Source organism: Bufo bufo, chromosome 4 (genome assembly GCF_905171765.1).
Source record: "Bufo bufo chromosome 4, aBufBuf1.1, whole genome shotgun sequence".
Lineage (NCBI taxonomy): Eukaryota > Metazoa > Chordata > Amphibia > Anura > Bufonidae > Bufo > Bufo bufo.
In genome coordinates, this window is record NC_053392.1 from 298,579,443 (window position 1) to 298,596,377 (window position 16,935).

The 16,935-nt window shown below is 42.1% G+C and overlaps 1 protein-coding gene across 2 annotated transcripts in view; it reads right to left on the reverse strand.

The window, feature by feature from the left end:
* CEP162 (centrosomal protein 162) overlaps positions 1 to 16,935 on the reverse strand; it is a 126,323-nt gene that overhangs the window by 71,335 nt on the left and 38,053 nt on the right. For both annotated transcript variants that reach the window (XM_040428719.1, XM_040428721.1), the window contains 5 exons: positions 15,342 to 15,455; positions 11,244 to 11,435; positions 7,467 to 7,530; positions 7,093 to 7,369; positions 509 to 767 (listed from right to left, as the gene is read on the reverse strand). In XM_040428719.1, coding sequence (XP_040284653.1) covers positions 509 to 767; positions 7,093 to 7,369; positions 7,467 to 7,530; positions 11,244 to 11,435; positions 15,342 to 15,455 — 906 coding nt within the window. The remainder of the gene's footprint in view (positions 1 to 508; positions 768 to 7,092; positions 7,370 to 7,466; positions 7,531 to 11,243; positions 11,436 to 15,341; positions 15,456 to 16,935) is intronic.

Here is a 16,935-nt window from a genome sequence, read left to right on the forward strand (position 1 = left end):
TCTTGACAAACCTAATTAGTGTAAATAACAATTCAATAGAATTTTTCAAATATATTTTGTGTATCAAAACAAGTTTCACGTTAAGAAGAGAAGAGACATACATAAAAAAACAATGCTTGCAAGAGATGCTTAACTACAGCATATAGACAAAGTATATGAATATGTAAATAAGTCCAAAATATTATTTTCTAGTATTTAAAAATACAATGTAAAATAACTAGTGGGGCTTTCATACAATAAACAAATCAAATATTCACGTTTGATTGACCACTAGTACAAAGGTCCCGATTCCCTTGTTCTTCCTTACCTACTGTGCATGACCGTTGTGAACAACATACTGTGCATGACCGTTGTGAACAACATACTGTGCATGACCGTTGTGAACAACATACTGTGCATGACCGTTGTGAACAACATACTGTGCATGACCGTTGTGAACAACATACTGTGCATGACCGTTGTGAAGAACATACATGTGGATAAGTGATCATGTTAATGACATCAATACCTTTTTGTTTCCGCTCAGTAGGTGACTTCCACTTTATGTCCGTATGTAACTCCTTGGATATTGAACTGTCGTCATCAGACATCCTTTTCATTTGTATGTTAATCTTTCCATAGCCAGAGCTTTTAACATAAGAATAATGATGGCTCTGACCTTTCTTTAAAGAGGACGGTGGACTCTTTACCATCTTGCTTGAATGCTTAATATAGAACGGAGCAGAAGAAGCTGCACTTACAGAAAGGTCACTTCCATATTTGTCAGCCTACGTTAAAAAAAAAACCATCCTTAGCAATTTAAGAAATTAAAGGGAACCTGTCACCTGGATTTTGGGTATAGAGCTGAGGACATGGGCTGCTAGATCGCCGCTAGCACATCCACAATACCCAGTCCCCATAGCTCTGCGTGCTTTTATTGTGTAAAAAAAGCCATTATATATATATATATATATATATATATATATATATATATATATATATATGTAAATGAGGCAAGCAAGAAGCCCAAGGAGCTGTTACTAATGTTTCCAGAGCCCAGCCACACCAACTGTAAATGAAGCCCAGCACCGTCCCGCATCCCCTGAATCTCCTCCTTGCTCCTCGACGTCGCAAAGCTAGAGCGCCGTAATCTCGCGATGCGCGAGCTAGCGCATGCGCAGTGTCGGCAAAGTATTCCTTCCCTGTGCTGGCATCGCGAGATTACGGCGCTCTAGCTTTGTGACGTCGGGGAGCAAGGAGGAGATTCGGAGGATGCAGCGGCGGTGCTCAGTCAGAGAACGCTGGACTCATCTCTGAAGCATGGAGGAGACAGGACTCATCTAAGGTTAATTTACATATATGGCGGGAACATTTATTTGAGGTTTTTCTCTGAACTGATAGCTACATAATGATCTATGAAAGTAATTTGTTGCTAAAGTACATTTAAAGAACAATGATCAAATGAAATAAAAATCCATTGTGGGGTAATATTTGTCATTCAAAATTGTATCCTATTTGTTTAAATTCTCACCCATTCTGGACTTTGAAGTCAAGGAGGCGGTCCTATTAGTGACTGACAGCCTGCCCTCTATGATTGTGTATATAGAGAGAGAGCTGTCAATCACTCATAGGACCGCCTCTTTGACTTCAAAGCCCAGAATAAGCACGAATTTTAATGAATAAAATACAAGTTTTACTAAATTTTTCCCCATATCAATCTGCTCAGCTCCTCCTGCTCTTTAACATGCTGCCTGCAGATTATTTTGCATTTTCATGGGGACAGGTTCCCTTTAACGATCTGTCATCGATATTCCTTTTTTTTTTTTTTGTGGGCTGCTAATTTCTTTAACACTGCCAATGGTGCACAATCTTTTCTCGTCCGTGTCATTGGTGGACGCAACAAAGACCTTGGGTATAGCTGCTGCCACTAGAAGGCGGACACGAAGCAAAAATTGTAAACTCCTCCCACCATCTATACCCCTCCAGCAGGCACTGAGCAGTTTTAGCTTAGGGCCCTTAGCAGGCAGACATCTGGTCTGCAGGTCTTCCCATTTTGAAACAAAATTGGGCCCAGGGTGGAATTAACCGCCGTTTACCCAACGTTGTCTACTGCGACTCCTACCTCACTACTTCTTTGTCGCTTTATCCCCCCTTCCACGGGTGGACTATTTGAGAGAGATGGTACCTACTATTGCCTTTAAATCTCAAAAGGTGGAATATGGGCACTACCACTGGATACTGTGACTACTATCACACTATCCCTTTAGTCGGGTAGTCCCTCTGTGTGTCGGTGTTGAGCGCCTCTGTGGTGACCTCTGCCTTCCCAGGGTGTGATCCCACAACATAATTCTCCTTGTGACTTGAGTCCATGTGAGGCAAACACACTACTATGTTAGTCGTGGTCACTGACACCTTCAACACGTGGAGCATCTGCTCGGGTTGCCAGCTTCCTCATTCTTAGGTGGAGTATTGATTTTCGTTAACTCTAGATACTGTGGTACTACGGTATGGCCTCCTTCACTAGATCACTTTGCTACTACTATTTCCGTGGCCACTAATGTATGATTCCTTCTCAGGTGGCGTATTGAGTGACCCCGAGTCACTGGGTAATGGATATGTAGTTTCTACCATATTACGTTTTTCCTCCATGGGAGTCTCAGCCCTGACATTGCGTGAGGTAGATGCTACATAGTCCCTCTACTATAGGAGAGCCTTTCTGATGGTCCTAGGTGTTGGACTTGGTCTCTAGATTTCCTTCCGCCACAGTTGGAACTTTTAGGCCTCTTTCAGACGGGCGTTGCGGGAAAATGCGCGAGTGCGTTGCGGGAAAATGCGCGAGTGCGTTGCGGGAAAATGCGCGAGTGCGTTGCGGGAACACCCGCGATTTTTCCGCGCAAGTGCAAAACATTGTAATGCGTTTTGCACTCGCGTGAGAAAAATCACGCATGTTTGGTACCCAAACCCGAACTTCTTCACAGAAGTTCGGGCTTGGGATCGGGGTTGTGTAGATTGTATTATTTTCCCTTATAACATGGTTATAAGGGAAAATAATAGCATTCTGAATACAGAATGCTTAGTAGGTGATCAATTGAGGGTTAAAAAAAAAAATATATATATTAACTCACCTTCTCCTCTTGTTCGCGTAGTTCCCGGTCTCTTCTTTACTTCTTTAATGATGAGCTGTGGGCTAAAGGACCTTTGGTGATGTCAGATCACATGCTCCAATCACATGGTCCATCACCGTGGTGATGGACCATGTGATTGGAGCATGTGATCTGACGTCACCACAGGTCCTAGCCGGTAGTTCATCTTTTAAGAGGTAAAGAAGAGACCGGGAACTACGCGAACAAGAGCGTAGCTTTTTTTAACCCTCAATTGATCACCTACTAAGCATTCTGTATTCAGAATGCTATTATTTTCCCTTATAACCATGTTATAAGGGAAAATAATACAGTGAATAGACTGTCACCTAGCAACCATGCGTGAAAATCGCACCGCATCCGCACTTGCTTGTGGATGCTTGCGATTTTCACGCAACCCCATTCACTGCTATGGGGCCTGCGTTGCGTGAGAAACACAGAATATAGAGCATGTGAACAGCCCCATAGAAATGAATGGGCCGGTATTCAGTGCGGGTGCAATGCATTCAACTCACGCATCGCATCCGCGCGGAATACTCGCCCGTGTGAAAGGGGCCTTACTCATGTTCTACTAGCAATGGGTGCTGTGGCTCCCACACGTTGTGTGTTTATGCTAGCTCTTGATACGGTTGCTGATAAGTCCAATCACTTCATTCTGGATTGGCCCAGATGGTCATGGCACTCTGTTCTGGTGGCTCTGCTAGCAGATGTTCCATGGCCATTATCCTCCAGGGAAGATCTCCTCTCCAAAGGTCCATTCTTCCACTTGCATTCAGACATGCTTTGTTTGTTGCCATGGTGATTGGAACAATTTTACGGGATCGTGATTTTTTTCAGACCCAGTGATCCAAACACTGCTACTTCCTCCAATATATGCTATAGCACATGGAGGTCTTTCTTTTGCTGTTAGGAGAGTAACCACCTTCATCCTTTTAGTTTTTTCTATTCCTCACATTCTCGTTTTTTTCCAAGAAGGCCTTGATATGGAGTCCACCCTAAGCTCACTCAAAGTCCAGTTATTGTCCTTTTCCATTTTCTTCAACACCCCTTAGCTGACATCTTGGCAGTGCATACAGGTCCTTCTAAAAAAATTAGCATATTGTGATAAAGTTCATTATTTTCTGTAATGTACTGATAAACATTAGACTTTCATATATTTTAGATTCATTACACACAACTGAAGTAGTTCAAGCCTTTTCTTGTTTTAATATTAATGATTTTGGCATACAGCTCATGAAAACCCAAAATTCATATCTCAAAAAATTAGCATATTTCATCCAACCAATAAAACAAAAAAGTGTTTTTAATACAAAAAAAGTCAACCTTCAAATAATTAAGTTCAGTTATGCACTCAATACTTGGTCGGGAATCCTTTTGCAGAAATGACTGCTTCAATGCGGCGTGGCATGGAGGCAATCAGCCTGTGGCACTGCTGAGGTGTTATGGAGGCCCAGGATGCTTCGATAGCGGCCTTAAGCTCACCCAGAGTGTTGGGTCTTGCGTCTCTCAACTTTCTCTTCCCAATATCCCACAGATTCTCTATGGGGTTCAGGTCAGGAGAGTTGGCAGGCCAATTGAGCACAGTAATACCATGGTGAGTAAACCATTTACCAGTGGTTTTGGCACTGTCAGCAGGTGCCAGGTCGTGCTGAAAAATGAAATCTTCATCTCCATAAAGCTTTTCAGCAGATGGAAGCATGAAGTGCTCCAAAATCTCCTGATAGCTAGCTGCATTGACCCTGCCCTTGATAAAACACAGTGGACCAACACCAGTCCAGACTGTGGGTACTTGACACTGGACTTCAGGCATTTTGGCATTTCCCTCTCCCCAGTCTTCCACCAGACTCTGGCACCTTGATTTCCGAATGACATGCAAAATTTGCTTTCATCCGAAAAAAGTACTTTGGACCACTGAGCAACAGTCCAGTGCTGCTTCTCTGTAGCCCAGGTCAGGCGCTTCTGCCGCCGTTTCTGGTTCAAAAGTGGCTTGACCTGGGGAATGCGGCACCTGTAGCCCATTTCCTGCACACGCTTGTACACGGTGGCTCTGGATGTTTCTACTCCAGACTCAGTCCACTGCTTCCGCAGGTCCCCCAAGGTCTGGAATCGGTCCTTCTCCACAATCTTCCTCAGGGTCCGGTCACCTCTTCTCGTTGTGCAGCGTTTTCTGCCACACTTTTTCCTTCCCACAGACTTCCCACTGAGGTGCCTTGATACAGCACTCTGGGAACAGCCTATTCGTTCAGAAATTTCTTTCTGTGTCTTACCCTCTTGCTTGAGGGTGTCAATGATGGCCTTCTGGACAGCAGTCAGGTCGGCAGTCTTACCCATGATTGCGGTTTTGAGTAATGAACCAGGCTGGGAGTTTTTAAAAGCCTCAGGAATCTTTTGCAGGTGTTTAGAGTTAATTAGTTGATTCAGATGATTAGGTTAATAGCTCGTTTAGAGAACCTTTTCATGATATGCTAATTTTTTGAGATAGGAATTTTGGGTTTTCATGAGCTGTATGCCAAAATCATCAATATTAAAACAAGAAAAGGCTTGAACTACTTCAGTTGTGTGTAATGAATCTAAAATATATGAAAGTCTAATGTTTATCAGTACATTACAGAAAATAATGAACTTTATCACAATATGCAATTTTTTTTAGAAGGACCTGTACATCTTCCCAGGGAGTTACGCGACTGGTACCCCCGTACACTAACTTGAGACCTCACTTTAGTTCTGGACACACTGCAGCTGTTCCTCTTTGAACCCCTTGGGGAGATTCCTCTCAGCCTCCTCTATTGGTAAGTCACCTTTCTCGTGGCCATAACACCCATACGGTGAGTGCCTGAGCTTGCGGCCCTCTCAACTAGGCCTCCTTTTCTGATTCTGCATTCCCTCCTTTCTGCCCAAGGTGGTCTCCTCGTTTCATCTGAACAAGGAGATAGTCCTTTCTTCTGTCTGTCCAGTCTCGTTCACTGGGGGACACAGCACCCACCCCTCTTGTGTATTATGGTTTATTGTATATAAACTGTGATGATATCGATATCCCTTTTTTTTTTTTTTTTTACTTTTTATCTGTACTGTCATTGTAATGCCTTTATTTTGGCGTTTTTTGTACTTTCTGTGCTACTGTAACACTGAATTTCCCCACGGAGGGACTATTACAGGATTATCTTATGAAAATTTTGAAAAAGCTTGATCCAGTGTACATAAAAAAAAACAATAGTTTATTGATTAAATATTAAAATACCCGTCATGATAAGGAATAAAATCTATCAGCATTTTACGTACGGTGGTACAAGCTTTATATATACCTGTTCACCTCTCTAACAAGCTGCCTGCAGATGGCACTGCATTTTGTGGCAACAGGTTCTCTTTAAAGGGAATCTGTCACCAGTGACCATCCTATCCAACTGTGTGTATAGACAGATAGCCATGGTTCATCTGAATAAAACACTGGTATTCTTCTGTTGATCTGATCAGATCAACAAAAGAAAAACAGCGTTTTTAATAAGGTGAACCATAGCTATGCGTCTACGCGGCCAGTTGGATAGGGAAGTCGCTGGTGACAGATTCCCTTTAAGTGCACCTTTGCAGTTTATGAGAGTTGCAGATGCAGCCAAGTGTTTTAAAGCTTTAACAAACTACAATTCAGAGAGCCACATCCATGCACAGCTACCTCATCTCTTCCTATATACTGCAGTTATAGTTACATAGTTAGTAGAGTTGACAAAATATGAACATCAAGTTCAACTAGAGGATAGCACAGGATGTGGAGTGAAATACAGAACAGAGGGGAGTCCTGAATATGGAGGTGTCGGGGAGGTTTGGGGGCCAAACAGAATAGCATACAAGGGCACATGGAGCCCCTGGGCCACAGGTTGTGCACCTCTGGACTGCACTTGCCATATATTTGAAAAACAAAAAAATAACTAAGCGAATGCATGCCTTGCACAACAATTAAAGCACATAGTATCATTCTTACTTGCCCACTTCTTTCACCAGAGTACATAACATTTATTTCTGAACGATTTGGCTCTGTAGATGGCCCTCGACTTTCCAAGTCCTTCGGTAATATCTTTTGTTTGCCTTTAAAATGATTATCAAATTCATGTGCAAGAAAGACCTCACTTGTTTTTTCGCCATGCGAATTATGCAAGTTCTGTGAAACTTGCTCTTCTGGTAATGACTGACTTGGATCTTTTCCGACTGCTTTATGCAGAGTATATGGAAGCACACCCTTGTCCACGTGCATGTTGACACTAGAGAACATATTAAAAGCATTTAAAATTATTAATTTGTACAGAAAATAGTAAAAAAAAAAAAAAAAACATTTATTGACAATTCATTTTGCCTTACCTCGACAAAGTAAAACCTTCTTCTCCTCGAATACGTTGCATTAATTCATCCACAGTGGATAGGTCTATTGCACAATAAGATTAGGTTACAAATTACTTTTTAATTTTAAACAAACATTTTTTAAGTTTGAGATAAATCTACATAAACTTACTTATCTAGTACTGATCCTGTACGTAAACTGTGAAACTGTATTAATTACAGTCCACAGCTAAAAATTAATTATCCCGCTGGTTACTATGGAAAAAAGCTTGACACCCGCATTCTGATCTTCTATAATGCAGTGGCACAATTAGTGTTTAGCACTATATAGTACATGGGGCAAAGAAGACAAGTCCCTGAATAATATCACCAAAGTGGGGAAGAGAGGATCGATTCTATTCTTCTCCTGTGAGGGGCTGTACTCACAAGTGAAGAAGTTCCCACAGATACTGCGGTCGCTACTGACCGTGGCAGCTGAGGGGTTACATGACCCATTGGCTTGTGCAGGAATTGTTCAATGCAGATTTTAGCAATTCAAGAAAAGGGACCCAGAGTTTTCCAAGGGGTTTCTGTGACCAGTTTATGTTGCCTCTCCTTTAATAAACATTGCATAGATATTGGAGTGTCATTATCTAGGAGAAGTGCTTCCTTCAGAACATTTAGTGACCAAAGGTCCAGTGACAGATAAAGAATATGAAATATAAGCCTTTGCCAATTGTAGGACCAGAGGTTTGGTTTATCTGGCGGCTTGCCCCAGCCCTCATGTATGTCAGCAAGGTAATTGGGCATATCTCCAGACACAATCATAGAACTTGCAGGGGATTCCTCAGTACTAGAAGTTTACGTGGTGGAGGTTATTTGCTGCACTAAAACAGGCAGTGACACTGACAGATGTATTGTGCAGAAGAAGACCCAGTGGACGTATTGTACTGCGGGGAAGACAGGGACGAGTATAAAGGCGTTTTTTTTTTGTTTTGTTATTTTAAAAGGGGTTATTTCACTTCAGAAAATGGCACTTCTCATGTAGACAAAGGTAATACAAGGCACTTCCTAATGTATTGTATTGTGATTGTCCACATTGCCTCCTTTGCTGGCTTGATTCATTTTTCCAAACACTACTCGTTCCTAAGGTTTAGAGCCCCCAAGCAATCCAGTAGTGGTGGCCGTGCTTGTACACAACAGGAAAAAGTGTCAGACCCTCTGGTGGCCAGGACCACTGGAGTGCAAATCGCCAGGCATGCGCAGCAGCATTTCCCGTTCTGGCCACCACAGTGTATATAATGCGATGGATAAATGTATGAAGCCAGCAAAGGAGGCAATATGGACAATCACAACACATTAGTAAGTGCCTTGTACTAACTTTCTATACATGATAAATGCCATTTGCTGAAGTGACACAACCCCTTTAAGCTATTGCAGGGCTTGTCCCAAGATTTTTCACTGTCTGGGACAACCTTTTTGATGTTCCCATACAGCTGTTTTCATCGGCACATTTGATGAATTCCATATAATAAGGGACATTACCAGGGTGTCCAATATCTGGATATTATGGCATCAGATGCACTGCTGACATGTCTTCCCAGAGAACAAGCAGTTTCATCTGCCAGCACCGTGTTACAGAGCAGGAGCTATACACAGACTAATTGTATTTTATTCATTTCAATCTCCTTCAGTACCAAGCCACTTTTCACCTTAGGGCCCAGGCCGATTCCTGCAGATCTGAAATGTGTTACTTTATGTGGGAATAACTTTGGAATGCTTTTACTTATCTGACATTCTGAGGCTGTTTTATCAGGACACATTGTACTCCATGTTAGTGGTAAATGTATTTAAAAAAAAATATATAAAAATCCCAAATTTACAGAAAATTTTCAAGACAGATTTTTAACCCCTTTTAAGACCGGGCCTATTTCTATTTTTACATTTTTCCTCACCACGTTCCAATAGCCATACCTTTTTTATTTTTCCATTCACATAGCTACATCAGGGCTTATTTTTTTACAGGACAAGATGCATTTTTTAATGCCACCAATGTTTTGTATTAGAAAACGGGGAAAAAATTCGGTGTGGGGCAAAATAAAAATAAAAATAAAAATAAAATAAAAAAAAAATAAAAAAAAGAATTCCGCCAAGGTTTTTGGCGTTTTGACATCACAGGGTTCACAATGTACTAAAAATGACCTGACATTATTCTGTGGCTCAATACAAATGCGGCGATACCAAACTTGAATATTATTTTTTTTTTATACTTCAAAAAAATTAAAACCTTTGGAAAAAAAATCTACATTTCTTTGCATTGCTATATTCTGACAACCATAACTTTTTTATATTTCGGTCTACAGAGCTATATGAGGCCTTGTTTTTTGCGTAACAAACTGTCGTTTTTATTGGTACCATTTTTGTAGTAGGTAAGACTTTTTGATCACCGTTATTTAAATTTTGGGGGACAAGATGAGAACAAAATGGCAAATGGCGTGTTTCTTTTTTCCCCCCGTTCCATTCTTTCACTGCACAGGAATTTTTATTTTATTTTAATAGTTCAGACATTTTCGGATGCGGCAATACCCAATACGTTTATTTTTTTATTGTTTATATATTTTTATATGTGAAAATGGGGAAAGGAGGGTTATTTAAACTTTTAATATATTGGTGTTTTTTTTCTTTTATTTTTTACTTTTTTTCATTAATTTTTTTTTAATAACTATTAGCCCCCATAGGGTGCTAGTACATGGGATCTTTCAATCCGCTCTCCTATTCACCCTAATAGAGATCTATCAGGCCTCATGCACACGACTGTATGTATTTTGCGGTCCACTAAAAAAAGGATCCGTAAAAAAATACAGATGACATCCATGTGCATTCCGTATTTTGCAGAACGGAACAGCTGGCCCCTAATAGAACAGTACTATCCTTGTCCGTAATGTTTTTTGCGGAACGGAAATATGGACATACGGAAACGGAATGCACACGGAGTAACTTCCGTTTTTTTTTTGCGGACCTATTGAAATGAATGGTTCTGTATACGATCCGCAAAAAAAAGGGTTGATCGCGGCACTTGAGGGGTTAAATATCAGGGGTGGCGCGATCACTGCTTCCTGTCAGTGCGGGCGGGTGCTGGCTATGATGCAGGCCAGCACCCGGCGTGTATGGAGCAGGCCCGCTGCAGAGGCCCACTCCATACACATGCAAATATTGCTTTTCAGTGCCCATTATGCTGTGCCCAGCTTTTGCCATCTAAGACGCAACACACCCTTTAATTTGTTAGGTGGATTCTACAGGGTACTGAAATGCCCAAAATTTGAGCAGCCTCCGGGGACCAGTACTGCTATTCCCTCAGAGTCAGACGTTTATTTTTCTCTCGATGGAGCTGCATGAAGGCTTATCATTTGGGGGATGAGTTGCCATCATCATTGGTTTTATTTTGGGGTACATACACCTTTTTATTTAGCTTTTTTGGGTTTTGCTATTGCAATGAGCTGTGTGCGGGAAAAAGGACATGTTATCTTTATTCTGCTGGTCAGTACGATTACAGAGATACCAGCATAATAGTTTTTTTACATTTTGCTACTTTTACACAAAGTCTTGTTTTTGCAACGCCATTTTCTGACAGCCACATTTTTTTCTATTTTTGTGCAGATGGTCTTGTCTGGGAGCTCGTTTTTAATGGGATGAGCTAATGTTTTCATTGGCTCCACTTTGGAGTACTTCAAAGTGTATGAATTTCTGCTCGTTCATTGTCTTGATATGAGCTCTGTTCAGACCTCTATGTCATACACTTTTATTTAAAGTAAGCATTACCTGAATCGCCAGCAAGGGCTTTGTTGAGGCTATTTTTCTGTGAATCGATTCCATGGTGATATAGTGTCACTGTGTTACCAATGATATTTGGATAAGTGTTCCGCACCTCTGTTCCTTTTATTGATGCCTCAAGGTTTTGGTACGCCTGATGCAAAGCTTCCATGTCACTGTTTGTGTACTGATTTGAAATGCCTTCAATATACACAAAAGAGAACAAAAATAAGATTCTAAACAATGGTAGATCACTGGTGACATAAATAAATGGTATCAGCAGAGTTCAAAAAGTTTGTCAATTTATTGTATCAAGGACGAAATGAAAATAATAAAACTAAAAAGTAAGCAGACACATTATTATTAACCCTTAGGATACCGGAGGTTTTTTTTGCTTCAGAGAGATCCAGGGTATTGAGTTTAATAACTGGCATCCTCATTGGCCCGGAAGTGAGAGTTTTTCACCCTTTAGAGACTGATCAAGTGAGATCAAGGCTTTAATGACCGCAATCGGAATTATTGCCAGTCGCGGTCACTAGTCAGGGGTCTATGCGGTTTGAAACGTGTCTGGTGCACGTGCGAGCGGGCACCATGTTTACACTTTGTCCAAGTCTAAGTACAGGACTGTTTGTTATATTGCCCTACACGAACCTAATCCTGTTTTTAAAGCTTTACACTTCTTCCACACAAATATGTAACACTAAGGCCCCTTTCACACGGGCGAGATTTCCGCGCGGGTGCAATGCGTGAGGTGAACGCATTGCACCCGCACTGAATCCGGACCCATTCATTTCTATGGGGCTGTGCACATGAGCGGTGATTTTCACGCATCACTTGTGCGTTGCGTGAAAATCGCAGCATGCTCTATATTGTGCGTTTTTCACGCAATGCAGGCCCCATAGAAATGAATGGGTCTGTGTGAAAATCGCAAGCATCCGCAAGCAAGTGCGGATGCCGTGCGATTTTCACGCACGGTTGCTAGGCGACGATCGGGATGGGGACCCGATCATTATTATTTTCCCTTATAACATGGTTATAAAGGGAAAATAATAGCATTCTGAATACAGAATGCAAAGTACAATAGGGCTGGAGGGGTTAAAAAAAAATAAAAAATTTAACTCTCCTTAATCCACTTGTTCGCGCAGCCGGCATCTATTCTGTCTTCTTTTGTGAGGAAAAGGACCTTTGATGACGTCACTACGCTCATCACATGGTCCGTCACATGATCCATCATGGTGATGGACCATGTGATGTTACAGTTCAAATAGCCAGAGGCTAATATGTTCCCGTTTAAGGTCTATTTTAAAACTTAACATTTACTTCTTTATTAAAACATCTATGGGAAGAAAAAAGAAATAAATTATAATTATATCATTGTTACTGCTTATATTTGCAGTCTCTTTTCCTGTATTTTTCTTTTCCCTATCTTTGGGGATCAGATATAACTCTATTTTTTCCTCTGTTAATATGGTGAGATATCTGCTCTCTGTCTCCATATACCTGTCTAGGATTATTTTCCTATGATATCCTTTTCCTCCCTAGTTTGCTGCTAGGTTAGAGTTTCCCCTGCCGTTTGTGTCCATGTGCTCCGTGCCTGCAGTACACTAACACATGGATACAGAGTCACAGCTGCACTTGCCTAAAACCTAAATGGCAGCTCCCGCAGTGACATCATCAAAGGTCCTATTCCTCCCAAAAGAAGACAGAATAGATGCTGGCTGCGCGAACAAGTGGATTAAGGAGAGCTAATTTTTTATTTTATTTTTCTCTAACCCGTCCAGCCCTATTGTACTAAGCATCCTGTATTCAGAATGCCATTATTTTCCCTTATAACCATGTTATAAGGGAAAATAATACAATCTACACAACCTTGAACCCAAACCTGAACTTCTGCGAAGAAGTTCGGGTCTGGGTACCACATTCAGTTTTTTATCACGCGCGTGCAAAACGCATTGCACCCGCGCGATAAAAACTGAACAACGGAACGCAATCGCAGTCAAAACTGACTGCAATTGCGTACCTACTCGCGCGGGTTTGCCGCAATGCACCGTGACGCATCCGGACACGCTCGTCTGCAAGGGGCCTAACATCTGACATGCAGTTGTGAAACAATAGGATTGTCCACTTTGGAAAACCATTAACTTTCTGAAAGGTCACAGCTCATTTGCTGCTGGAGTAAAAGTACACTCATTGGCTGCTTAACATGGCAATAACAGCCGACCTCGGGAAGGGTCCTTGCAGCAATATCCCCCTGTGATCATCAAAATGTTAGGGAGATTCTGCTGCAAGGGTCTCCCACAATCAGCTGTTATTGTCAGCAACTGTTCAGCTCCCAAGCAGAGGAGAGGACAGTCTGAGTTCTCCATAAGGGTGCCTTCACACAATCGTATGTATTTAGCGGTCCACAAAATGTGGATCCGCAAAAAATACGGATGACATCTATGTGACGTGTGAGTTGCATCCCTTTTTTTGCGGATCCATTGTAACAATACCTATTCTTGTCCGCCAAATGGACAAGAATAGGACATATTCAATTTTTTTGCGAGACTGCAGAACGGACATACGAATGTGGACAGTGCACGGTGGGCTGTTTGTGGATTGGATGAGGACCCATTCTTTTCAATAGGTCCGCAAAAATTGCAAACAATGTGGATCAGATGCAGACCAAAAAATTGTCGTGTGAATGGGGCCTTAGGCACTCTGCGCTACTGTGTCCACATAACTCAAGTGAACTAAACAGTCACCTGACATACTGTACTCAACAAAACTACAGTCATGGCCAAAGGTTGAGACTGACACAAATTTTGGTTTTCACAATATTTCAAGTGTTGACCCTTCTTTTTCCAAGACTTCTGCAGTTCACTCTGGCATGATGGGTATCAGCTTCTGGGTAAATCCTGACTGATGACAACCCATTGTTGCCTAATCAGTGCATGGAATTTTTGTTTGTCCACCCACTTTTTGAGGACTGACGACAGGTTCTCAATGGGATTGAGATGTGGGGAGTTTCCTGGAGATGGACCCAAAATGTAAATGTTTTGTTCACTGAACCACTTGGTTAGCACTTTTTTGCCTTGTGACATGGTGCTCCATCAAGCTGGAAAAAGCATTGTTCCTCACCAAATTGTGCCTGGATCACTGGGAGAAATTGCTGTTGGAGGATGTTTCGATACCATTCTTACGCAAAATTGTGAGTGAGCCCGCTACTTTTGATGAGAAGCAACCCCACACATGAATGGTCTCAGGAAGCTTTACTGTTGGCATGATAGAGGACTCATGGCATTGCTCACCTTTTCTTCTCTGTACAATCATCTTTCCACATATCCCAGACAGTCTGAATGGGGATTCATCAGCGCAAATAAGTTTGACCCGGTCCTCTGCAGTTCAATTCCTGTACTTCGTGCATAAGGTCAGTCTGTCCTTGTGTTTTTCTTGGAGGGAAGTGGCTTCTTTGCGGTCCTTCTTATAGGTTTTCTGGTTATATTGATTTTTAAGCAAGTGCCTGCAGCCTGCCTGCTCCACAACGCTCCGGTCCTCCGCTGTCTCCATCTTCCAGTCCCTGCACTGCTTACATCTAGTAGTGATCTGGCCACAAGTAGCAAGTCATCACTGAAGCCAGCCTTTGGCGGGAGTGGTGCATGTGACCCTGCTCATGCACTGCCGGATGTATACCGTGTGGTGTTCGGAAAATAGAGACAGTGGGGGCAGTGTGGAGGACCGGAGCAACATGGAGCAGGTAAGGATGAATCTTCTGTTTCAGCAGGCAGGCTGTGGGCACTTGCTTAAAAGTCATTACACAGTGACTGGAAAACTGCTAATATTCTGCCAGATCCAACAAACCACAATGACTACCCACTTACAATGGCTTCCTTCTGGGTTCCGTCATGGTGTCTGTTATTTTCATAGGAAGAATAGCGCTGCATGCAGCTCCAGGTCAACTCAAACCGTATTAGCAACTCAACCTTCAGAGCAACAGTGAACAGGGCCTTACTAACAGGATATGAGTCTAACTAACCATCACCATTGATTTCCCAAACAAGGCTCCCCTAAACGGTGACATATGCTGACAATGCTAGATCTATCAGTTTAGAAAAGACTGTAACCCACCTGAACCAATTGCTTCGTGTGTCCCATGGGGCATAACGGATTCAATTTCTTCTTGTGTTTGCGGCAAAATCTTTTGAGTATCAATTGTCGAGTCCATTGAGTCAATCAGCACGACTAAAAAGGAATTTATTTACATTAAAATAAAACTGTTCAGTTCTTAAAGGTTGTCCAAGTGTTTTTCATTTTAACAAAGTGATGGGGGGCATGGAAAATAATAATGGAAAAAAAATAATAGTACTTTTCCTTCTTGTGCCTGCTCCGATTACGCCACTGCAGCCAATCACTGGCCTCACTGGTGTCACCCCGTATACTGACGAGACCAACAGCTGGCTGCAGTGGTATACAGAACAAACAATATGTCACTGGCTGCAGCCCCAGAAGATGACAGAGGAAAGGATCAGAGTGGGCACAAGAAGGGAAGTTTTTTTAAATTATTATTTTACCAGGCCGCCCCATCACTTTGGTAAAGTAAATTAAGGTAAATTAAACTCGGCCAATCTATCAGTCTATCTAAGGGGTTATCCATACCCCAAACCAATTTTAGTTAAAGGGAACCTGCCACCATGAAAATGCAGTGCAATTTGCAACCAGCATGTTCTAGAGCAGGAGGAGCTGAGTAGATTGATATATAGTCCTGTGGGAAAAGATTTCGTATAAGGCTACTTTCACACCTGCGTTAGGTGCGGATCCGTCTGGTATCTGCACAGACGGATCCGCACCTATAATGCAAACGCTTGTATCCGTTCAGAATGCATTGGGGCTAAACTGATCCGTTTTGGGCCGCTTGTGAGAGCCTTGAAACGGATCTCACAGGCGGACCCAGAAACGCCAGTGTGAAAGTATCCTAAGTTGTATTTTACTTATCTAAATCTCTGCTCATTCTGAGCTAAGGATTCATTTGGGCAATCCTAATGAGTGACTGACGGCCATGTGTGTATGCACACTCACACAGGAAAGGCTGTCTGTCAATGAGTAGGGTGGTCCACATGAATTCTTAGCTCATTATGAGTGGAGATAAATTACAAGCTTTACTGAATCTTTTTTCACAAAACTATATAGGAATCTGCTCAGCTCCTCCTGCTCCATATAACATGATGTCTGAAAATGACACTTCATTTTCATGACGACCGGTTCTAATGGCCCTGAAAGTGTTTAGCACAAAGAAAAAAAAGCCACTCACCATTCTGATGCAGGGGATCCCATCCTCACCACTTCCAGTCCCTTGTGAACCAGAGGTGAAATCCTATTAGTGCCCACGTGCAACGCTGCAGCCATTCACTGACCACAGTGCTGACGTGTCCTCATGCTGCTCACGGTCACAGAAGTTCCGTAGTTATGTGCTTCTCGGAGACACGTCACTGTTCTGGCCAGTGAATGGTTGCAGTGGTACATGTTATCACAGATTGGACATCACAGGGAACCAGAAGCAGCAGGGACTGGACCCGTTTATTTTTTCCTTTATGCTAAAAACTTTCAGAGCATAACTAAAATTTGTTTTAGGGTTCAGAAACCCCTTTTAAAGGCAACGTGCATAACATAAATCTAGCTTTACTCTTTTTTTGTAAGAATTTTAACCCTTTGTATATACATGGAT